Here is a 25,211-nt window from a genome sequence, read left to right as displayed (position 1 = left end):
CAAAATAGTCCTGCTCATCACACATCTTTTTGTCAGAATCCTGATATGTTCTAAAACTCATGCGGAGCTAATTGCAGAGGTGTGTAATAAAGCTTGTTTCAAATTCTCACTCAAGTGGGTCATATAGGGAAAAGAACTACCTGGCGACAAGTGTGTGCCAGTTAGGCAGTTAGACAGCAGTCTGTCTTCTGAGTTGGTTGGGTCAGTGTGGCCAGTGAGCACTTGGTCCAGGGAGCAGCTGAGGGCTGACCATTGGGAGCTGCATCTGAAGGCTGCTCCTTGCTGGTCCTGTAGCAGCCGTGTGGAAAGCCTTCATCTGAAGAGCTGTGTCTTTACTTTCTGGGAAGATGGTGGAGTGTGGGGCTTTTTTATTTTTATTTATTTATTTTTTTGGAGACGAAGTCTTGCTCTGCCACTCAGGCTGAAGTGCAGTGGTGCAATCTCAGCTCACTGCAGCCTCCGCCTCCCGGGTTCAAGCAATTCTCCTGCCTCAGCCTCCCGAGTAGCTGGAACTACAGGTGCACACCACCATGCCCAGCTAATTTTTGTATTTTTAGCAGAGATGGGGTTTTGTCATGTTGGCCAGACTGGTCTCAAACTCCCGACCACAAATGATCTGCCTGCCTCGGCCTCCCAAAGTGCTGGGATTACATGTGTAAGCCACCATGCCCGGCCGAGTGTGAGGCATTTAAGGGTAGTCTGCCAGAATCTCTCTGCGTTGGGCAGCCCAGAAGGACCTTGAAGCACAGGTTCACCCTGGGACAGGATAAACCAAGTGACAGCCACTGATCCAAGTACTGCAGAAGTAAGAGTATTATGTGTTGGAAGAAAGGCTGGTCCAAGACTCCAACCTCAGGAGAGAGGAAAAGAAGGGTTTGTAGTCCAGTGGGGAGGGTGGTTAGTAACCTTCCAAAGAAAGACATCCTGGTGTAACATGAGAAGGCAACACAGTCTGACTCAGCATGGATCTGATGGTCTAGCCTAGGGTTTCTCAACCTCAGCACTATTGACGTTGTGAGTCAGATAATTCTTTATCATGGGGACTGTCCTGTGCAATATGGAGTGTATAGCCGCATTTCTGGCTCTACCCATTACATGCCAGTCCACCTCCCCTTATCCCCAGTTGTGACCACCAAAAGTGTTTCCAGACATTGCCAAATATCTCCTGGGGGTCAAAATCACCCCTAGTTGAGGAACACGAATGTGAAATAGTCAGCTGTGCCATGAAGCCACTGAATCAAACACAGCAACAGTTGGACTCCTATTTCATGGGCTCTGTCAATCTGGTAGACATCTCAGCTACAACTGCTGACTCCTTCATTCTTTCTCAGTGTCCTTTGGTGGTTGAGATCAAGGATTCAAAGTCAGGAAGACCATGGCTAGTCACTTTGCCTCCTGAGGTGGCAGTTTCCTCATCTGTAAACGAGAGTAGCAGCAGGACTCATTGATCTGGTGTGGACAGGCGGAGTGCATGTAAAGGACTTTTCACTGTGGCTGATGTCAAATTAGGCTCTAAGAGTCATGCAGAATTTATAGTGGTAAGGCATTTAGAACTTTTGCCTTTTTAGCATCCATCATGTCCTCTATTTCAGGGCAAATGAGTCTGTCTAAGATAAGTTTTAAAGGATCTAGAACCAGAAATATCATTTGATCCAGCAATCCCATTATGAGATATATACCCAAAGAAATATAAATCATTCTGCTATAAAGACACATGCACACGTATGTTTATTGCAGCACAGTTTACAATAGCAAAGACTTGGAAGCAACCCAAATGCCCACCAGTGATAGACTGGATAAAGAAAATGTGGTACATCTAGGCCATGGAGTACTCTGCAGCCATAAAAAGGAATGAGATCATGTCCTTTGCAGGGACATGGATGAAGCTGGAAGCCACATCCTCAGCACACTAACACAGGAACAGAAAACCAAGCACCACATATTCTCACTTAAAAGTGGGAGTTGAACAATGAGAACACATGGACACAGAGAGGGGAACAACACACACCCGGGCCTGTTGCAGGGTGTGGGGGAAGGGGAGGGAGCTTAGAAGATGGGTCAATAGCTGCATCAGACCACCATGGCACATGTATACCTATGTAACGAACCTGCATGTACTGCACATGTATCCCGGAACTTTAAAATTAAAAAAAATAATAATAAAAGCAAAAAAAATTAAAAATAAAAAAAGCCTTAACCTACCCCCCCTCCACCCTCATAGAAACACAGATTTACTCACACACACACCTGGCACATGAGGTAGCTGGCAAGAGGGTTATATTTTCCACTTAGAAGCCACAGAGGCAGCCGCACCCTCCATTAGCATTGCCTTTGCTCCACGTAAGTCTACTCCTAGCAAAGTGGTTTTAAGGGACCGTGGAAGTAAACGAGGCTGTTTGGAAGAAGCACTTCAGTGGGAAGGAAGAATAGGAGCTCCCCCTTCACCCTTCTGTTGAAATCATTTCCTTGGTCTCAATTTATTTTCCTGCCTTTATTCAATGAAAACCTTCTAAGAATACCTTTGAATTTGAACTGGGGTTCATGAAGCACTTGTATGCTATTTATACTCTAATCCACTGAAAACAGCCTTTTTGGATAATATTTTTAGGCTTCCAAGAGACCTAACCTTGTATTATGAGCCATCAAGAAAAGTGCAAAGAAACAATGACAAAGTCCAGCCTATTTGCAGCCACACAGCCTGTGCGTGAGAATTCCCCCGTGGTAGCTCACCTGGACTGGGAGGGAGTCTCTCTTGGTCTCCGTGGTCTCAGTGCTCTGGGGCCTTGACTCTGTGAGGCCTCTCTTCATGCATCCTTCTCTACTCTGCAAAAAATGTGTAAGCAGACAGAGTCTGCAGCCAGCCTGAGGCTTTTCTAGAATCAGCTTCACCCATTAGAGACTCAGTTGGACCAAAGTTCTGCTGCTCCTGTTCAAGTGCCCAGGGTTGCCCAGAAGGAGTGATGGCTACGTGGTGGTCACAACTCCTTTGAGTCCAGGATCCCAACCCTGGCCTGCCACCTGCACCAGCCACTGCCCCAGCTGGGCCTGTCCACAAGTATAAAGAGCAGAGGCCTGGGGAGGTTGGTCTGCTCAGCCTGTCAAAGCCTTTTAGAGAGGAATATCCGGGCTCTTTGATGTTGCCCTTGGAGGCCTGGGAGACCTTGCTTCAGTTAATTTTATCTCAAGGCCTATTTGACACTTAGCCAGGAAGTGATTTCCTGTGCATACACGTTCTGCTGGGTCCTGTGTGGTCCTCTGATTCGCCCAGAGCAGGGGGAGTGTGGGCCAGCAGATGCCTCCTGGGAGTCTTCCAAGCCCCTACCACACGCATAGCTACTTGTCACCACCAGGCTGTGCAGAATGGATGCTTTTAGGTCAGCTGACAGTAGACCTGTCTCTTGGGGGTAAAAACCCACAGACTTCACGATTCCCTTCCCTTCTTCTGCAGCCAGACTCTCAAAGGCTTCGCAAAAACTGTCCTGAAAGCTGTGGCCTGCCTTAGGGAGGGAAGGGTGAGATCTTTCAATGGGGCTGTTCATTTTCTCAAAACGGTCATCATAAAATGATTCCAAATGGAGTCGGTATTTGATCAAGTCCCTCAACAAAAATAACAGCCACCATATGGGAATTTGCAGCTGTCCAGTAGTCAATATCAGGCCTAAATTTTGATTAATTGGTGCCTGACGGCTTTAATAATGTAAACCAAGTGTGCTTTAATTTTCCTTTCCCTTTTATTTTCCTCCCAATTTTATCGATTTGAAGGAATTGCGGCAGCCCCTTATGTTTCATGAGAGAGCCACAGAAGTATGAGGTGAAGTTTGGAGGGCAGAGCAAATGAGTGAGCTCGCGTGGCCCTACCAGTCGTTTCCAGTGGGTGCCCCGCCGCACTCCGCCTGGCTGTGACTCATGCTCAGCAGGGGCCCGAGATGACGGTGTATCTCCGGAACGTGGCTGCCCTGAGTCCTAAGAAGCATGCAGATCATTCTCAGAGCTGGCCACCTCGGGTTCACGCTTTGGCTGGCCGTGGCCCCCCGTGGCCATGGATCTGAGATGGTCCCTCACCTGCCCTCGTGACTGAGGCTCGGTGCCCAGCCCAGGCTGAGGATGCTGCAGTGCTGGCCCAGCCTCCACTCTCCAGGTCTGGCCACCTGGACCTCTTGTGTCCCAAAGTCACGGAGTCCTTCTGTCCTGCCTTATAAATCCCAACTTGATGCCTCTGGAGTTCTTTATGGTGGTTTCTCTGAGGGCCTGTGGGGATTAGGTCTTAGGCCCCAGCCCTGCGCCCTGTCACAAGGCTCCCTTCCGCACTGTGGACTCACTGCGGCAGAGGTGGTTTTTCTCGGTAGAGCATGTTACTAAGGGCAGAAATTACAGCTGGCCATAACTGACTGCCTTTTTCCTCCAGTTGTAACATGAGTTTCAAAGGGAGGCTGAAGACTTCACGCACAGTGGTAAAAATTTCACCATGTATTAAAACTTACCAAAAAATAAAATGCTCATCTAATATAATGTTGAAGAGATTGCTTATAATTGTCAATTAATCCATCTCCTTCCAAATCTGAGAATATGTAATCATGTTGCCCATGTTCAAATGGAAACTCTTTCTCCCCTTCTTTGAAGAGTGCTTGAGTTACTTTATTTCTGATAGGAATCTCAAGGGTTCTGTTTCCATATGGTGGGTGAGGCAGACTCTTCTCCTGTTCACTCAGAATGGGACTGTTTCAGCATTTAGCCCTACAAGAGAGGGTCTTCAATGCGTGGCTTCTTTGGCATGCCCACCCCAACAGCCACCTGCTGGCTCACACCTCCACCAAGGCACTGCCTCTGCCACTGAGGACAAAGGGCCATGCGGCATCTTACCTCTGCTCAATTGAAGGATCATTGGAAAGCAGGGGAGGAGGCACTGTGTCAGCGTGGTTAGGGATCTGGTGTTGGCATGTGAGTTCCTGGATGTTGTGCTTCATCCTGTTGCCTCTCACCTGGACCATTCCCAAAGTCCCTCCTAACTGGCTTCCGGCTTCCAGCTCGTCCCTGCTTCTGCAGCCTTTAAAAAATCTCTACCCTGCCTGTTCCTACCCCAGGCCTTCATGGTTGCTGCTATCACCTCTTTTTACAATATAAGTCCCTCAAATAATCTCATGGCTGGTTCTTTCTCATCATTCTACCCTTGGCTTGCGTGTCAACTCCTCAGGGAGACTGTCCTGAACAACCTCATACCATTGTTCTTCTCTCCCCTGTTTTACTTTCTCCATGACACCTATCAGCATCTCAAATTATTGTATTTGTTTACTTTTTAATTGTGTTTCTCAAGGTGGAAGCTCTGACTTGACAGCCGCCACCCCCTGCTATTTCTCCAGAATCTAAACAGAGTCCAACACATAGTAGGTGCTCAATACACACTGTCTTATTGACCACAGAATCATGCTAATGTTTGAAGGATCCTTTACAGTTGCCAAAAGAGCTTTTAATGTGTACACATCTCATGTGTGATTGTGATTGCTTTTCTGCCCACCTTTGACTAGACTGAGGGCCTTGGGTGTGAGGATTTGGTGGCACTTTCTTATGACACTGGAGGTCTCAAAGTCAGGATGTACGATATTTATTGCATATCCTTGCAGTCATGGTCCATGCATGTTTTTATACTGTGTGTTTTTTTACTTTATATTACGGGAACTTTCCTGATTGTCCCTATGTATAGTGGCTGAATCACTGCAGGGTGGTTTAGTGGCTGATAGTGTCCTTACCTTGTAGAGTGAGGAACTGGGGAAAGAAGGCGGCTGCGGGCTTTTTTAGCCAAGTTGACTTGACATTGCTCTACTTTGCTCTCCTTCATCCAGTGGGAGGTTCAGAGAAGGGACTGGAAACAGGCCCTGTTAAGCTCCTCTTATCTCCATCCCCTCTCCCACCCCAGAGCCCTCCCTATCACACAAACACCCTCACAACACAAAATCAGTGACTCTGTTGTCAAATACACAGCTCACTATGACCCCATATAGTATTCCTAAGGACTAGCTAGTATTTGCTTGGATTAGGTTTGCATGATATATACTCACGCTATTCCTCACTTCTTGTGACCCAAGCTCTCCCACTTTAGTGACCACCCTAAGTATTTTTTCTTGTGAGGAAATAATTCCAGCCACATCCATAGTTGACATCCTCATGCCAGTGCCTTGAAAATCTATGCTCTCATGCTTTCCTAAGTGCTTGGTTTGGGTCCTCCTGGGCAAAATGGTATGTCCTGATCCTGTATTTCACCAGAACATACTTTGGGCCAACCTCCTGTTTATTTTTATATCTACAAAAAGTCCACATCATAATTTTTTGCCAATTAAAACTGTTTGTTTCCTGACTTATTTTGGGACTGACTGTTGTAGTTAGTTCGTTGGATCAGGCCTAAACGACTTCCCAAAGCAGCTATATTATATTCAACATTTTAGACTTATGGGACTTAATGGCCAGAAACTGATGCAATTATGAACAGTTTCTAAGCAATAAGGGCATTTTTACTGCCCTGCAGAGAACTGAGAGAACTGGCTGGCCTAAAATGAAGGAGGAGGTAGCTATGGATAATTTTCTTTTAGAAAATAATCATGTCTTATGGGGTGAAAAAGAAAAACATTCAAATCCTCCGCATGTGATTTCTGTAACCTCTAGATTTAGCAGGTGCCCACAGGTACAGAGAGGTGTTTGGGCGAGAGAGGTTAATGGAGGTGTCAGGCTAGGTTAAGGGAACATACAGACCCCAGGAGGAGGAAATAAAGGTCAAGAGAAAGAAGAAAGTCCTTCAGCACTGCTTTGTTCTCACCAAAGTGTGCCCTTTGATAATTCAAATGCTAGCTTACCATCATCCTCCTTTGCACGCTGCATCTCCAAATCTGGAAATATCAGTGGAAAAGAGCAGTGTTCCTTACTTTGACCCCAGCTTGAGAGGCTTCTGTCTTAAATACAGGCCAAGCTATTTCCTTGGGGACCTGGGCCCCTGAAAGCTGGGACTAGTTACCCCCATGGCAGAATGTCAGCCTCCTCACTACTCATGGAAATGTCAACTCCCGGCTTCCCCAGTTGGACACCGGCCCTGTCTCTGGCCAGGTGCTCCTACAGCCAGACCTTTCATGGGAGGAGGCAAAGGGCAACATGGTGACTGGGGCAGGAAGCAATGGAGGGAAGGCAGAGTAGCAATGGGGTGGGCTGCAGGAGAGAGCCGGCCCAATCTGGGCCTCCATCCCAGCTCTACTACTGATCACTGCCTCACCCTGTCTCTAATGTGTGATCATGAAGACCTTCTTCATAGGGTCACCGTGAAGAGAACATGAGATAATGGCCCACAGTGGGCTACCCAGCAAACTATTGATTCACTTCTCATCACCAGCAAAGGTGGACCTCCATCTAAGAGTGCCAGGAGAGATGTGCAAAGCCTCTGGTAGCCAAGCCTGAAAGAAGTTGCGAAAAATATGGTGTTCTCCATATCAGGAACAGCTTACTGGACAGTACACAGGATCCACAGACTCCTTTGGTCAAGAGCAGCAACTTCCAGTTCCATCTGGGAGAGAGATTCTGCAGTTCCTGCTTTGCCTGGAAATGATGAGGATGAACAGCAATGACTAGGGGAGCAAAGGGTGCTATGCAATTTACAAGAGGTGGCCGGCAGAGCAGTGCAGAGTGCAAACCATTTATACAAGATCACATAGCATGTAGGCAGTAGGGCTAGAAACACGGCTTAGTCAGTTGCTTACTTTTATTAATCAGCCAGTCAGCCAACAACTGGGCCAGGTACTTAGTGGCAGATGTGAAGATACCATGGTCTCCTGGGAAGAGTGTGGATCTTGAAGGTGGGGGGACTGGGTTAAATCTCAGTGCCGCTGCTTCCTGGCTGGCTGACCTTGGGCAAGTCACACGAGCCCTCCTAGCCTTCATTTCCTCATCTGTAAAGTGAACACAGTTAATACTTGTTTTTCAAGTTGCCAAAAAGAAAATAGTATGTTTGAAAGCAGTTAACTCTATTCCTGAATATAGTAGGTGCTCAGGAATGTTAGTTTCCTTTCTTGACACAAATCCCAAGCCATTTTTACTGCAAGGCTTTTTACTTATTTAATCCTATAGGTAAAAGTGAATCCAACAGTTTCTACCTGAAATCTGGGTTTTGTTGACTTTGCCCCCACACATCTACTCATGCCTTGTGCACTCACTCCCCTCTCCTACCCAGTTTGTCTGGAGTACACCACGTGGAGACTTATCTCTGCCCTTGAACAAGAGGTCATCTGCCGTTTTCTTCCTCTCCTCTCCCAGCTTCCTTCACCTTGAGGAATCACTGTATTCCAAATGCCACCACTTCCTCAGGCCTCAGTACGCTTGGGGCCTCCCAGTGAGCTAAAGCAAAGCTGTGCTTCATGCAGAGGGTGAAAGACTGCCTCACAAAGTGGTCCTCCTGGACAGAAACATGGTGCTGCTTATGCTCCAATACTGTTCCAGGTATTTAGTGCAATAGCTCTGTCACCCTCCAGAGAACTTGCATTCATGAGGACCTGGGTCAAATCTAGGAGAGCAAGCCTTTGTGACTGGGCCTACCTCTTCTGTAAGACCCTGCCTCTTCCCTTGAGCTCCAACTGTCACCCCCTTACCCTTGGTGATCAGCAGATCCACTGACGGGAATCCTTAGGGACACCTCTAGATCTCTTTCAGATCATCCCCTCCTTACTAATCATGGACAGAATGGGCCTCACTTGCTTTTGCTGAGGTACATAAAGTTTCTAAATGGACTCCAAGGAAGGCACAGATGCTGTGAGGCAGCTGGAGGCCATGCATGAAAATTCCTCCATTCAGTCTCAGATGCACTCAGCATCCCATGAAAGATGTGATGAGCATATGGGCCTGGATGCAGAGCAGGATGTGTTAATATAGACTTGCTTTAATCTGAATATGAAAGGTGAGACCCTGGCAGCAGCTCAGGATGTTTCTGGAAGGACCCAGAATGCACACTGCAACACCAGGTAGAAAGTGAAGGCGGGCCTGCCAGATTGCATCATGCCGACGAGAGGTTCTCCTCCAGATTCCTTCCTGGCGTCAGGTGGCAAGGGGATGGCCTGTCTCCATGTGCAGTTGGGAGAAATGACTTTGAAGTAGCATGAAAACCCCAGCTGAAGAGAAGACAAAGTATACATTAAGAGAACAAAATGAAGGGGCTGGATGGATAGGTTTGTTTTTGAAACTTAGACTCTCTGAAGTAAAGTTGTCATAGTTACCTGCTTGTTTTTACTTGTATTTATGAGATCTGAAGGCCACAGAATTAAAATAATCCTCCCCTGTGTGAAGTGTGTGTCTGTAATAACAAGCACCAAGAAGCACCTGGGCCGCTCTCACTGTGTCAGCTTCATCTCCTGATATTTTTTTTTCTAGTCTGTCAGTGTTGCCTGGGCCTGTTGAGAGGAACTCATGATTAGAAAGCAAAAGTTAACTGGACTTCCTTTTGCCACACACATTCAAGATCACTACAGATACAGACATATATTATTGCACACTCATAAGCAAAGTACCACAGCCTGCCCATACCTTACTCAGTTACAGCCACACATCTCTCCACACCAAAAAACATTTGCAAACACAGAAGGCCGCACTGGGGCATTTTACGAGCTTTAGGAGGAGGAGGATGCTGTGAGTCATATTTGTCAGCATAAATTCCTAATGTGCCACGGTGATAGAAAATAGAAGTAAGTTCTGGTTTGCATGTTTTTTAAGGCCTTAGTTGAGCAGTATAGGCACCAGGCTTGGATTTGTCCCTCAATGGCCACTTGGCCTTGGGCAAGCCATTGTTTTCTCTGTTCTCACATCCTCTCCTGCAAACTGAAGAGGCTGCCAACTTTAGGGTTCTGCCATTCTCAGGGGGCATAGGATGGCTCCACTTGCTAGTTTGCATTTGGGGAAGCTGAAATCCGGAGAAGAGCCAAGCCAAACTCTGTACTGCAGGGTGTGGTGTATAAAACCACTACCTTATAATTCATGAGCCTAGTGGGGAATTTGAAGATGATTCTGTAGGACACTAACATCTCCTTTCAATGTTTGGGTGAATGCTGGATTGACACAGTGCCATGTTAAAGTGACCATAGCAGAGTTTGCAGAAAATTATGTGTTTATCCCAAGTCTGTTATCTGAGTTTATATATATGTGTGTATATATATCTATATATATGCATATATATAATCAACAGATGTAGAGGAATTGTCTTTCCAAGTTTATCTTTTTTTTTGTCTTTTTTTTTTTTTTTTTTCCTTTTTTTGTGGAGAACAGGGTCTCGCTATATTACCCAGGCAGGTTTCGAACTCCTGGGCTCAAGCTATCCTCCCACCTCTGCCTCCCTGAGAGCTGGGATTACAGGCGTGAGCCACTGCGCCCGGCCTTTCCAAGTTTATCTTAATTCTAAGCTCAAATTCCCAATTATTTTATGATTTTTCCTTTAAAGACCCCATGTTTTGAGCATTCATTACCTGTCTACCAGGTGAACTTTATGTATTTAGTATAATTCATGTTTCCATTTTGATTGATTTTTGCCATTTAGCTACCAGGCAGATGTCTTAGCAGCATGAGATAATGGCTGGCGCTCCAGGCTTGGCTGATATATTTTCATCGTAAAGCAGAGAAATGTGAGGCAGGCATGACTTTGTTTGTAGGAAATGGATGCCTGCCATTTGATGTTTTGAAATATTGAAATCCACTCATGGACTCACAGGTCCAGGAACCTCTGCTATAGTACATTATTGCAAAATAAAATTGAGTTAGCCTGTGTTGGCTAACTGACTGCCAGTAATGAAAATGTTAACTTCGGGAAGAAGGTGTTGTGCCTACACTCTTCGCTGGTGTTCTCTTGCATTATTTTCTTAGTGTCACTGCAGTACTCTCTCTTGACGTCTGTAATCAAAGCCAGGATAAGTTCACCAATAGTCTCTTAGTCATGAATTCAGCATCACAGTAGACAGGGGTCATTTTTACTCCTACTTCCTTCAAAATGGAGAAGAGATTTCTTTGTGGGTTTCAGTTTGCACAGAACATTCTCTGCCTAAGTAGCTCAAAAGAGGAGTAGGTGGGATGACTTTTGAGTGGACCCATAATTTGGTTTTTGAGGAAAATAAAAGTACTGAGAAAATAGAAGGTTAAAGGCCACATAGTCCAGCAGATACGGTGGAATCTAATGCTTCTGAAAGAGGGCTGGTTCCCATCTTAATTTATAACCTTCAGTGGCCTAAGAGGACACTCAACTCTGGGAGACCGAAACAGTCCACTCCCAAGGATCATTCATTTCAGAGCCCCTTGAAATCCTCATATCATGGGCATTACCAGCTATAGAAAATGGTTTGGTATCATGGTATATGATAACTTAGCAAGGTAAATTCAAACTCTTATTTTTTCAAAAAGTACTCAGACTTATTTTTACTAATATCTCATTCTAAAAATCAAATCAGACTCTGTAAGTCTGATTGCATTCCAAGTGACGCATGCACGGCTTCCTTGTTTTTCCATTTCACTGTTGAAGGACAGCTTGGTTGCATCTACATTTTAGTGATTATGAATAAAAGTGTGAAGGATTTTGAATACAGGTTTTTGTGTGGACAGAAGTTTTCAGTTCACTCGGGTAAATATCCAAGAGTGCAATTGTTTGGCCAGGACTATGGTAGGACTATGTTTAATGTTTTGTTTTTGTTGTTTTTTTTGAGACATGATCTCACCCTGTCATCCAGGCTGGAGTGCAGCAGCTTGATCGTGGCTCACTGAAGCCTTGACCTCCCAGGCTCAAGCGATACTCCTACTTCAGCCTCCCAAGTAGCTGGGACCACAGGTGTGCACCACCACACCCAGCTATTTATTTATTTATTTATTTATTTATTTATTTATTTATTTGCAGAGACAAGGTCTCACTATGTTGCTGGGGCTGGTCCTGAACTCCTGGGCTCAAGTGATTCACCTGCCTTAGCCTCCCTAAGTGTTGGGATTACAGATATTAGCCACTGTGCATGGCCTGTATGTTTAGTTTTATAAGGAACTGCCAAATTGTCTTCCAAAGCACTGTTCCATTTTGCATTCACATCCGCAATAAATGAGAATTGCTGTTATTCTGCATCCCTACCAACATTGTTATTGTCAGTTTTGTGAATTTTAACCATTCTAATAGGTATGCAATGGTATTGCACTGCAGTTTTAATATGCATTTCCCTAGTGACAATGTTGAGTTATCTTTTCTTATTTGCCACCCATATATCTTCTTGGCTGATGTGTCTATTCAGATTTTCTACCCATTTTAAAAACTAGGCTGGTCGTTCTCTTATTACTGAATTTGAAGAGTTCTTTTTGGCTGGTCATGGTGGCCTACATCTGTAATCCCAGCCAAGGTGAGAACTGAGAGGCCAAGGCAAGAAGATTGCTTGAGCCCAGGAGTATGAGGTTACAGCAAGCTATGATCACACCACCGCACTCCAGCCTGGGCAACAGAGTGAGACCCTCTTTCTAAAAAAAAAATATATATATATATTTTTAAAGAGTTACTTTTATGTTCTTGATATAAGTTCTTTATCAGATATGTAAGTTGCAAATATTTTCTTCAAGTCTGTGGCTTATCTTTTCATTCTCTTATGTTTTCAAAAAGTAAAGTTTTTAATATTGACAAAGTCCAATTTATAATTTTTTAAGGGATTATGTTTTTATGTTAAAAACTCATCACCAAACCCAAGGTCACAGAATTTCTTCTATATTGTCTTCTAGAAGTTACATAGTTTTTACATTTTATATTTAGATCCATCAGCCATTTAAAATTGCATTTTATGTAAGATGTAAAATATGTGTCTAGATTGATGTTTATGCATATGCGCATCCATTTGTTCTAGCATTGCTTGTTCAAAACACTATTCTTCCCTTCTTGAATTAACTTTGCACATTTGTCAAAATTTTAACAATATCTGTATAGTTCTATTTCTGGGCTCTCTTGTCTATTGCATTATCTGTGTGTCTGACCTTCTGCACATACCACACTGTCATGGTTGCTGGAATTGTGTAGTGCCTTTTAAAGTTGGGTAGCATGATGCCTAAACTTTATTCTGCTTTTTCAAAATTTTTTTAGCTATTCTGGCTCCTTTGCCTTTCCATGCAAATTTAGAGTCAGTTATTCTTCACTTGATCTTAGCCAAAAGGCCAAGAAGCAATAGACTCAGCTATTCTATATTACAAAGATTCCTGCTGAGATTTTGATAGGAATGTCATTAAACCTATATTTTGGAAGACATTTTTATTATAGTGAGCCTTCCAATCCTTGAATATAGTGTATCCATTTATTTATTTTCTTTCATCAGCATTTTAGTTTTTAATCATACAGATCCTGATACATTTTATCAGATTTATACCTTTGAAATTTGTCAGGACTTGCCTTAAGACCCAGCAGATGGTATATTTTGGAAATTTTCCATATGCACTTGAAAAGAATATATATTCTGCAGTTTTTAGATGATTTTTAAGTATATGTCAATTAGGTCAATTCTGTTACTCTTGTTGTATAGAACCTCTGTGTCCCCTCTGGTTTCTGTATGCACATTGCTGCAAGAGATTGAAAAGTGTGTCACCATGATTGTGGATTTATCTACTTCTCACTTTGATTCTGTCTTTTTTGTTTGTTTTATGTATTTTGAGGCTGTGATTAGGAGCATACAAATTTAGAGTTGCTGTATCTTCCTGGCCAATTATTTTCTTATAAATACGAAATGTCCCTCCTTACCTCTAGTTATGATTATAGCCTTAAAGTCTACTTTATCTGGTATTAGCTGTGCCAACTTTCTTGGGTTACTGTTAGCATGTCATATCTTTTTCATCCTTTAACCTTCAACTGTTTGGTGCCCTTTTTTTTTTTTTTTCATTTTTTTTGAGATGGAGTTTCATTCTTGTTGCCCAAGCTGGAGTGCAATGGTGTGATCTCAGCTCACTGCAACCTCCACCTCCCGGGTTCAAGTGATTCTCCTGCCTCAGCCTCCCAAGTAGCTGGGATTACAGGCTTGTGCCACCATACCTAGCTAATTTTTTTGACTTTTAGTAGAAACGGGGTTTCACCACATTAGCAAGGCTGGTCTCGAACTCCTGACCTCAAGTGATCCACCTGCCTTGACCTCCCAAAGCGCTGGGATTACAGGCATGAGCCACCATGCCCGGCCTTGGTGCCCTTATATTTAAAATATATTTCTTATAAGTACTATATATAAATACGTGTGTGTGTGTAGCTATAATTTACATATTGTAGATGTATATAATTCTATATATGAGATATATTTTATTTTGTTTATATACAGCTTGAAATCTTTTACTTGGAGCATTTAGTAAATCTACATTTAATGTAAGTATTGACATTTTAGGGCATACATTTACCACATTCCTCTTGATTTTTGCTCTTGTTTTCTTCTCAGTTTTTTTTTTTTTTTTTTTTTTTTTTTTTTTTTTTTTTGAGACGGAGTCTCACTCTGTCGCCCAGGCTGGAGAGCAGTGGCCGGATCTCAACTCACTATAACCTGCACCTCCTGGGTTCAAGCAATTCTCCTGCCTCAACCTCCTGAGTAGCTGGGATTACAAGCACCCTCCACCAGCCTGGCTAACTTTTGTATTTTTAGTAGAGACAGGGTTTCACCATGTTGGCCAGGCTGATCTCTATCTCTTGACCTCAAGTTATCCACCCTCCTCAGCCTCCCAAATTGCTGAGATTACAGGCATGAGCCACCATGCCCAGCCCTTTTTTCCTAGTTTCTTGATGTAGAAGCTTAAATTATTGATTTGGGACATTTCTTCTTTCCTAAAATAAGTATTTAGTACTACAGATTTCCCTCTAAGCATTGCTTCAGCCCCCTTCCAGATGTTGACATGTTGTATCAAGGTCATTTTCATTCAGCTAAGATTATTTTCTAATTTTTCTTGGAATGTCCTCTCTAACCCCTGGATTATTTAGGAGAGTGCTGTTTAATGCCAAGTGATTGGAAATATTCCTGTTACCTTGGTTATTAATTGCTAGTTTAGTTCCATAAGGTCAGAGAATATATTATATATGGTTTCAATTTTTTTAATGTGTTAAGATACATTTTATGACACAGAATACTGTATACATTGGTAAATATTCCTGGATTCTTGCAATATATGTGAATACTGTTGTTGATGGGGTCAGTGATCTACAAATGTCAATAGGATCCATGTGGTTGATGGCTTCCTCAGTTCTTCTACATCCTTGCTGATTTTTGTCTACTCATCCTATTTCTTACCATGAGAGGAATTTTGAAATCTCCAACTACGATTGTGGATTTATCTGTTTTCCTTTTCAGTTGTATCAGTTTTTGCTGTCTGTATGTATAATTTCTACTGTTAGATGTATACACATTTATTGTTATGTCTTCTTGGTTACAAAACCCTTTAATCAAAATATATCCCTGCTAATTTTCTTTGCTCCGAAGTCTACTTTGCCTGACATTACTATAGCCACTCTAGCTTTCTTTTGATTTATGTCTGCATGATATATCTTTTTTCATCCTCTTACTTTAAACCACTATCTCATTATATTTGAATTAACATTCTTACAGACAATGTAGGGTTGGGCCATTTCTAAAAATCATTCAGGAGATTTCTTACTTGCTGCATTGAGATCATTTACATTTAATGTAATTCTTGGTATGTTACAATTTAGTTTGCCTTTTCATTTGATTTCTGATTAGGTCCAGTGTTTTTATTTCGTCACTCTTCCTTTTCCTGCTTTCTTTTAAGCTATTTGAACATTTTAAATATTAAATTTTAATTTATCTATTGTGGGTTTTTTTTTTTTTTTTTTAACCACATCTCTTTGTATAATTTTTTAAGTTGTTGCTTTTGGAGTTATAAAATACTTAACCTTTCAGAATCAACTTATGACAATATTTTACCACTTCAAATGGAACATAAAAGCCTTACTACCATATAGGTTCCTTTGCTCTCCCCCATCTTATGTTCCAGCTGTCTTATATGTTACATCTACATACATTGAAAACCCCATCAATACAATATTATATGTATTCTTTGTTTTCTACTATTAAACAGCTTTTAAAGAAAGATAACATCCTGTTGTATTTACCATTTTTGTTGCTCTTCCTTCATTCCTGATGTTCCAGGTTTCCTTCTGGTATTATTTGCTTTCTCTCTGAAGAGGGAGTAAATTTTTTATAGCCGCTCTGCTTCTATTAGTTTTCATTCATCTGAGAATATGTTTATTTCACCTTCATTTCTAAATAATATTTTGAAACCATGATATCATTTCTGAATGGTATCTTCTAGGTATGTAACTCTAGTTTGGTAGTTCATTTCATTTAGCATCTTAAAATCTTCTGGCCTCAGTAGCTTCAGATGAGAAATTCACAATAATTCAAGTTATTTTTACCCTATAGGTAATACATCATTTTTTTTCCTGCCCATATGCAACATCCATCAGCAAGTTTGATTCTGATGAGTTTGGATATGGATTTCTTCAGGTTTAACCTTGTTTGGGATATATTGTTTCTTGAATCTGTAGATTTATTTCTTTCAGCACATTTTGGAATAGTTTTAGTTATGATTTCTTCAAATACTTTTTCATTCATTTATTCTCTGTCCTCTCATTGTGGAACTCCAATGACACAAACCTTTTGTTATTGTCTCATAGGTCCCTGAGGTGCTATTCATTTGTGTTCTCAATCTTTTTTTTTTTTCAATCTCTGCTGCTGAGATTGGATAATTTCTATTGATCTATCTTCAGGTTCACTGACTCATTCCTTTTATTGTCTCCATTCTGCTATTGAGTCCATCCAGTGAGGACTTTAAATTTTTGGTTATTGTTTTTAGTTAGAAAATTCTCATTTGATTCTTCTTTGATATACTCTCCTTTTTTACTGATACATTCTATTGTAATACTTGTTTCAAGAGTGTTAGTGATTGTTTTTAGCATTTTTATAATAGCACTTTGAAGTCTTTGTCAGATAATTCCAACATGTGTCATTTTATTTATTGTCCTCTGTTGATTGTTTTTTTTCATGTCAGCTGAGATTTTATGGTTGCTTTTGCCAAGTAATTCTGAATTGTATCCTGGTCATTTAAAATATTGCATTGTAAGACCCTGTCTTGTTAAATACTACAGAGAATATTGATATTTTTGTTTTAGCAAGCAATCATTCTGATTAGGTTCAGGCTGCAGGTTGGAATTGTAATTTCAGTGTCATATTAGTTTCACAGGTTTTGCAGTGCTGTGTGCATCTATCTGGTGGGTCGCTCCCCAGGGGTCAGTCTGGGATGTGAGCAGGGATATATTTGTTACCTCAGTTCTTCAATTCTGTGGCATGCTATTGGGATCGGTTCCATGCATACACAGGTTGGGCGTGAGGCCAGGAGTTCATAAACAGTTTTATGGAGTAACTTTACTAAGCTCTTCTTGATTCATTCTCTCCCCAGTACTTTCTGGTTCCCTGGGTTTCCCATTTTCTGTCTGGCCTAAAACTGCCTAGTTCCATGATTATGCAACATCCAGGCCAAACACTAGGAGAACAGAGAAAGAATAGAGTTCTGGCTTCAGGCTCCTCTTGCTGGCTACTGTTGCTGCCACCTCTGTCCCCACTACCACTGCTGCCATCACAGAATGGCCTGGGACACAAGAGGAGGGAGAAAAAAGAGCAAAACAATCTTGAGGGGGTTTCATCTACTCTCTAGGGTTTGGGGGATTTCCCTTCTCAAGCTGAATTTCTCCTACTGCTTTTGGGGTTTGGGTTTGTTGCATCCAGGCTGAGAAAGAAGTGGTAAACTCACTGCCAGTTCAGTGGTGCTTTGAATTCAGTGTTGTCTCCTATTTACCTGTTGCTGTTTGCTTTTCAGTGTTCTCCAATAGCTGCGCTGTGGATTTGCATCCAAAGGGAGAGAAAGAGTGTCATGTGTTTTCTCTGTCTTACTCAGAACTGGAACCTCTGATTGATATAATTTAAAATTTTTATTTTTGAATTAACTCATCCTTATATACAGAACAACAGCTGATGTTATTAATAAGAATCACGTAAATGGCCAAACCACATAGTTTTCAATTGGCTTTGTTTATGTCTACGTTTATGTCAGCTACACATGATACTATTTTGGTATCTTCCTTTGATCACATAACTGTCACTGTAGATTTCTATTTGCACCTTCTAACCAGCCTTGTGGACGAAAGTCGTCTTCTGATTTATTTGCAACTTGTGGGTGATTTCCTGGGAGCACAGCCTCTGCACACCATCTCATGGCAGGGCTGCTCAGGGGCAGTGAGTCTGGATGTAGTCAGCTGACCTGTTTGATGCAGTTCTGAGAAAAATGAGGTGGGAATCCTCACTGAAGACCCTGATGTTGAGTGTACCTTCAGTGTAAGTTTATGCATACTTCAGACATAATTGAACTACAGCTGACATTTTTAAGCAATAGTCTTTTGAACACATCAAGTTGGATGCAGTTTCAGAACAAATTGACACGCAGCTCTTCCGAGTTGCAAATCTTTGCAGAAATCACACCTGATGCAGTTGAACTGCCAGCTGTTCTCTGGCATACTCAGGAAGTGGGAGAGGATCTCAGTGGAGGTGCAAATGCATTCGTATGTAATTCAGAGTTCATGTTAATGTTGAGTTACCCCTGTGACCTATCATGAGTGATTGGTTAAAAAATGTTGAGCCTCTTAACTAAGGAGACAATAATCCAGCCTTGGTTGCTGTGATCAAAGTCAGCTGAAGCCATCCTGGTTCCAACCTCATGGTGGGGAATCTGGCTCCATGTGGACTCCTGTAGCACTTGGTTACCTCATAAATAAAACATGATATATACTTACCTTGTAAGGTAGGCTGTTGAGAAGATTAAATGAGAAAACATATAGGAAACAGCTTTCTGAAATGTAAAGTGCCATACAAGTGTTTATTACAAGAAATTTTAAACTAACAAAGATAACAATAGGAGGCGATGGTAAATTAAGAGAAGCAAGTCTAATAGTAGAATCAAAGCCTTCTCTTCTCTGTCTTTCAGGACATGGACTCATTTTATAGAGGGACTGAATTGTAAGGTCTCTGGGTGCCAGAGCTGGATAAATCCCCACCTGAGCCTATTCTAGCCCTGAGAGTTTATGATTCTGCAAATAGGTGCTACAGAGTCAGGCACGCCCAAGTGTTTTTCTCACAGGACTGTGGCGATTAGCATGGGCACACTTCCTGGGGTTTAGTTATTAATGCCTCTCTCCCAGGTCCCCAGGCACCTTCTTGGCATCCTTCTGTCCATATGAAAGAGATCATGTTGGGCTCAGAGCCCCAAAAACAGATTTCTAGTTGCTAGCCAGGCCTCCTGAATCCCAGCACAGAAAACGTAGTTTTGCTTTAATTGGAAAGTTCAGGTTCCCAGACACAAACCCTCCTGAGAGAGCTGCAGGAGGCATCCTGCCCTGAACTGGCCGTCTCCTGCCCCAGCGGACTGCCTTGTCCCTCCCCCAAGGACCACCAGTGTCCTGCCTCTTTCCCCTTGGTCAGCAGTACTCTGGGGGGGAGGTTAGGCATGGGGGTTACAGACAAGCCCAGGGGACACCCTCCCCAGTGCCTTAGGCAGCCACAGCACCATGCAGGCCTGATACTCAGGGTGCCCATCTAACAGGGCATGAATCAGGATGGGTCAGCTGACCACTGTCTTCTCCCTCCTGCCCTTGCAGATCACCTCCAATGAGAAGCACTTGGAGAGCCTCAAGAATGCGGGCAGCCTCCTGCAGGCTCTGGAGCAGCTGGCCCCCAGGAGTAGGTAAGTGGGGCCGGGAGGATCAGCAGAGTCTGCTCCGGATCAGCACACACTCTCAGCCATTCCTTTCTTCACTCCCCCCGCTCATCTCCCTCCACACCAGGGACCACCACCTTCCAGCCCATCACTGTCCACTGAGATCCTTCCCACTGTGGGAGGGGAAGCTCTACCACTCCACCCACCGGGAATCCCCAGTTATGGTGGGGAAGGTGGGGGCACAGGAATCCACAGGGGGAGAGAAAGTCTTAGTCATGCCAGGGGAAACAATATTCCCACCTTGACGCACCCACGGAGGTTGAGTGGATGACCAAGTGGGAGATATAAGGAACCTCATGAGAAAGGCAGCCCCTGGCCTGTGCACACGTGCCCCCATCAGCAGCCCAGGCAGAGGCATCCTCATCACCACCTTGTGGAGGACTCAAGGCCCAGGCAGGGCTGGGGCAAACGTGACAGCTTAGTCTGCTCTGCCGCACCAGGCTACCTTCCTCAGCCAGAAGTTCCGAGGGACCACATACAACTGCGTATTTGACACCCAGAAGCTGACAGCATGGGGTTAGGCCAGCCTCCCAGTCCTTGGCTGTACAGTCAGTGTGTCTAGAACATCCTAGCAGTGAGTTCCACAGACAGGGGATAGGCCTATCACCCAGGAGCACGTTACATGCTGTAGAAGCAGAAGGAGCCGGCATCCCAGCCAGCCCCACAGAGACGCTGATGCTCAGTGGAGCATGTCCCCACCGTGGGGAGAAGGACCCGCCTCCTGTGGGGTGCCTGACCTTCACTGGACCTGGAATGCTGTCTGCCATTTCCTGGTAGATTCTGTTTTTAGAACTACATGTTTCTATGAAGTCTGCTTCCTGGTGTGCTTTGGGTTTGTTACTAATCTGAAGAAAAATAAGTGGCTGAAGCATTGCTAAGAAGGTGAATTTGCAGAGAAGGTTCAATTCCAATCAGCCTTTTGCATTTAATCCTGGATAGGTGAGAGGGGAGGACACCATCCTTTTTAGCCTAACCCTACCCCTTTTGTCTTCAGCATAAACCATAGAAGTAAGTTCTTATTCATGGTTTTCTGTGAGGTGAGGGGCAGGAGAGACTGACTTTGCTGCAAGAAGCCCCTTCACACCTTGCTGAGCCCCTGCCATGTAAGGTGTGAACAGTGACTCCCTGGACTGGCCTATAAGCCTCTTGTAAGACCGTTTTGAGGAGCACATGCCATCGGATCCTGACCTTGTGCAAAATGCCATTATGAAGCCAGCTACACAGATTTATGCTGAGGGCACAGAGAAAGCCACAGAGGAGTGGAGTTTGACAGACAGCTCTGGAGAGCCCCTTCGCTCTAGGCACCTGCGCTATGGGACTCCTCATAGTAGGGACCTACAACTGCCTTTTAGCCAAAAATAGCACATCCTCATGCTGGACCCAAATTTGGACCAAATGTGATAAAACAAGGTTCAGTGGTCCATGAGGCTGGTGGTCTGTCCTGTACCCACACCCAGCACTCCAGCATCTCAAACGTCTACACCAGACAAATCTTGTGTTGGGCAGGGAAGTTGCTCCTGCACAGTTCTCGTTTGGACTTTGCTCAGATGGTCTAACCAGAAAGGGTTTTCTTGTCAACCAAGAACGAATGGATGGCATTCTCAGTTCCGATGCTGCTCTGCCAGTCGTTTCTGTGCTTTCCAGCCTCACTGGGCCTGCTGTGTGCGGGTGGGCAGCATGGCCCCACCAGTCTAGCCTAGAGTCAGCCAGGGGCGGGCCAAGTTCAAACGCATTCCTTCTGTCACACAGGGGCTTTGATGCGCAGAGCAGGAATGCATGGCACGGTCTCCTGGTCACAGCCCCATCCCACTGCCACCCACATCTTTCATGCAGCGCCCCCACCCATTTATTTGGTACCAGCTCTATTTCTGTGCAGTCAAGAGTGTGCCACGAGCTAATTTTACACTTCAAGGGTCACTGGTTTCAGTCTTTTCTTTGCTAACAGTTGTTAAACATAGGTTTAAATGTGTCTCAAACAATTGGCTCCAGTAACAAAGTTCCCATTTTAAGCTCTTAATTGCACATTCACACCTCTAAGAGTAAGAAAGCTCCTGGCTGATTGGCTGGAAAGGGCAATGGAGCAGGGAGGGTCAGTGTGTGGAGTGGGTCTGGGACACATGAGTCAGCTCCAGGCAGGAGCCGGGCAGGCCCACTGAGGGCCCCAGGCCTGGTAGAGTCTGGCTGCCTACAGCTCAGTGGCAGTGTTTCTGGCAGAGGTGGCTCAGATAGTGACTGGTGGCTGGGGCTGGGAGCTCAGAAATAGCTCTTTCCAAGAGGATGCTGCAGCTGGTCCATCAGATAGTCGGGTATAAAAGAGACTGGCCCCTTGCATTTTACCTTAAAGATGCCTATTAAGTGTACCTACTTTGGTTTTTCTTACAGTTCATTTGCTGACAGCATGGTGGCTCCCTTGGCCCTGGAAATCCTCCAAGCTGTTGGACACTAGGCAAGAAAGTGCTTCGCACAAGCCTACCCTGTGACCCCAGCCCTCGGATGCACAAGCAAGGTCAGCTCCCAGACATCTTTGCCACATCCCCTCACAGCTGTATTTGGACCTAATAAAGTCACCTGAACGCAGAACCTGGTGGCCCAAGTGCTCACTAACCCCAGGGCCTAGAAAACTGACTCAGAATGGACTTCCTCGGTTCCTGTGGAATGCATCTGGGAAGCCCAGGGTTGTTAGCTGTTCTCAGGAATGTCCTTTCCCTCTCTGTGTGGGCCAGGTGGGCTAAGGTTAGCACTGCCTGTGCTAGTAAAGCAGTGGATGCGAAGCACAGTCCTCAGCCTGCCAGCATCTGTGAGCATCTCTCCTCTCCTCAGGGAAGAGCGGAAGGGCGGACCAGGCAGGAATGCTCTCCCAGCCACAGCTCCAGAGCAAGCCTTTGGAAGCTAATCTCTGAGCCTCTTGTCTTCTCCCCTTTTACATGCCTGGCTTTTGTTCATTTCAGGAGCAAACTGATTCCAAGAATCCTGGGGAGGACTAGGTAAGACTCACTGACCAGCACAGATAGTGAAAAGTTTGCCTAAAGGAATGCAAAATGCTCAAGAACACTGGCTTCCTTGAAGGTTTTCCCATCTAGATGGGATGATGGCATCAGGGTCGAATCATTTCCCCCAACTTCTGCCACTTGATCCCGTATCTGCCTCATGTTCCCTCTCACGTATGCCTTAGAACCTCCTATGTAAGAGTCAGTCAAGCCCATGGCAATATTTGGTGGATACTGTGGAAGTATGTTGGGACTGCTGTACTGGGCAGGCTTACTCCTGAATCTGGACTGGGTAGGTAGGGGTGGGCCCTGGGCAGCTCCGACCAGATGGGTAAGTTGAGGTAATGCCTTGACCTTTCTGGGGCCTCATTTTCCCCATCTGCAAAATGAAAAGGCTACACTGAATCAGTGGCTGCCAAGCCTTTTCCCAGCTCCAGTGCTCTGGTGCTGCTGCTTAGGGGATTTGCCTTCTAACACTGCCCAGATGGATTCTGTCCCAGGCAGTGGCCATGTTGGCCCACAGTTGGCCCCATCTACTGCATCTCAGGAAGCTGGTCATGCTGTCATCAACAGCCCCTCTGACACAGTAATCTGGGTAGTTTGACAGTTTCCATTTGACATTACCTTTGATGCACTTGTGCACAGAACTGTTGTTTTCATTGTAAAGCATTTCATTGCAGCCCAGCCAGAAGCATCCTCATCAGCACCTCATTACTTAATGAGGTTCTCGGGTCAGTTCTGTGAACACAGGGCAGACATCATCCCTGTGTTATAGTTCAGATATGGTTTCACTGCTTTACAATGAAAACAGTTCTCTGCACAACTGCATCAAAGGGAATGTCAATTACCTTATGTAATCCCCACCACAACCTGCAAAGCAAGCCGCCTTAGTTTCATTTCATTGATGAGAAGACAGACTCAGAGGAGCCGTTTTCACTTGCCCAAGGCCCCACAGCTTGGCTGAACCCAGGACTCTGGCTCCATACCCTGTGTTCATCCCCTAATGGGGTACACAAAGCTTAGGCTGTGACTAATTGGGATATGAGAGTGTGCCCCCTAAGAGCATGACCCAGGAACAGGCAGCTTCATTTGACCTCGCATAGCCTACTTATTGCCCATGGTGGGGAGGCTTCACTATTTAAGTCCTCCTGGGCGGTGTGCTCATCTCCAGCTGTGTGTGCCCATGTGGCCCTGGCCTGGCTGGTTTTGCCTGCATTTCTGGGAGTGAGTGGGGAGTACTTGATGGAGCAGCCAGAGGCTTGGTTCTCAGCTCCAGTGGCTTTGCCTGCTGGATACAGGAACAGGCTCAGGTTTGTTTTCTTTGCCATCTCCCTTTAGTTCTTAGGTGGGGGAACGCCCGTGGGGTTCTGGGTCTGGAGTCCTCTCAAGGTATTTCAGAGCAATGGAAGATTCTTCTTCCTTCTTTCCCCTTTTCACTTGAGCAAGGAGGAGCCTTTGCTGTTTAACAGAGAAGAGGAAACTCTTACTATTCCAGAGCCATTTTGTTCAGTGGACCACTCCTGGCCCTGGGCCCCAGTGTTGCCTATCTGGGGAAAAGCTTATCTGGATCAGCAAGGACAAGGAGATGATGGTCCCAAGCAGAGCTCACTGCCCTGCCAAACGTGCCGGGTCACTAAAGTTAGTCCATGCCAAGCCTTGTACCCTGGTGAGGCTGTGTCCTGGAAGAAAGGTGCCTATGGAAAGCAGCAGCCTAGGTCCCTTTGACTTCAGAGGTAGGGGATATGAGCAGCCTGGTTGGGCAGAGGGCAGCTTGTAGTAGTAACCCTTCCCTGCCCTCCCCAGGCCTGTACCTTAGTATTTGGCATGCCTAAGTGGCTCCATTCTGAGAGCAGAGCTGGCCCCTCAGCTCTTAGGATTCTGGCAGTGGCAAGGGGCCCACCCCTCCTAGCCCTCTCCTTCCCTCCATCCCCAAGCGTCAGCTATTTGCCATTTAGCTACAATCCACTGGCTGTCTTCAGGGATGAATGGTGTCACTGAAGTCACAGAGGTGAGAGGCAAAGGAGGTGACAAGCAATAGGGCACAGAGGCGGCTCAGGTGAGTGGCTGCACACAGGACTATTCCTCCCCCTCCACTAACAGCAGGCCCAAAGTTCCAAGACCTTGCCTTAACTTAGGCCGAGTGTGCATCCCCATTAAGCTGTCCCTCTGGGAAGCACCGTTTGGGGTAACTGTGGTCACAGGTGCCTTGAAAGGTGCTGATAATCACTCGTGGCACCTGAGTCAGTGGAATGCAGCAACAGAATTTACTCTTATGGTTCTTTGCAGTTTATCTTTTCAAGTTTCTCCTGTTAGCTAATGAGGTTCTCAGGTCGGTTCTGTGAACACAGGGCAGCCATCATCCCTGTGTTATAGTTGAGAAAATGGGGGCTCTGGTAGCTAAGGCTC

At 44.7% G+C, this 25,211-nt stretch overlaps 1 protein-coding gene and 1 long non-coding RNA gene across 12 annotated transcripts in view; one reads left to right on the top strand and one right to left on the bottom strand.

The window, feature by feature from the left end:
* Positions 1-22,395, top strand: part of ULK4 (unc-51 like kinase 4) — a 706,344-nt gene extending 683,949 nt beyond the window's left edge. For all 10 annotated transcript variants that reach the window (XR_013413811.1, XR_001443048.3, XM_077992220.1 and 7 more), the window contains 2 exons: positions 19,700-19,785; positions 22,201-22,395. Coding sequence is in view for 8 of the 10 variants with exons in the window: in XM_077992220.1 (XP_077848346.1) it covers positions 19,700-19,785; positions 22,201-22,264 (150 nt within the window). In the remaining 2 variants the exon portion in view is untranslated. The remainder of the gene's footprint in view (positions 1-19,699; positions 19,786-22,200) is intronic.
* Positions 3,730-9,413, bottom strand: LOC114676331 (uncharacterized). 2 transcript variants are annotated; one of them, XR_013413825.1, is made up of 4 exons: positions 9,240-9,413; positions 8,619-9,134; positions 7,734-7,922; positions 3,730-7,572 (listed from the first exon to the last, which is right to left on the bottom strand). It is a non-coding gene; the product is annotated as an uncharacterized LOC114676331 (long non-coding RNA). The 2 variants fall into 2 exon arrangements; XR_013413826.1 differs by lacking the exons at positions 8,619-9,134; positions 9,240-9,413 and having other exon boundaries at positions 7,734-8,276.
* Positions 22,396-25,211: the final 2,816 nt, after the last annotated feature.

Source organism: Macaca mulatta, chromosome 2 (genome assembly GCF_049350105.2).
Source record: "Macaca mulatta isolate MMU2019108-1 chromosome 2, T2T-MMU8v2.0, whole genome shotgun sequence".
NCBI lineage: Eukaryota > Metazoa > Chordata > Mammalia > Primates > Cercopithecidae > Macaca > Macaca mulatta.
The sequence above is the reverse complement of the archived record's forward strand: the minus strand, read 5'-3'. Positions and strand labels throughout refer to the sequence as shown.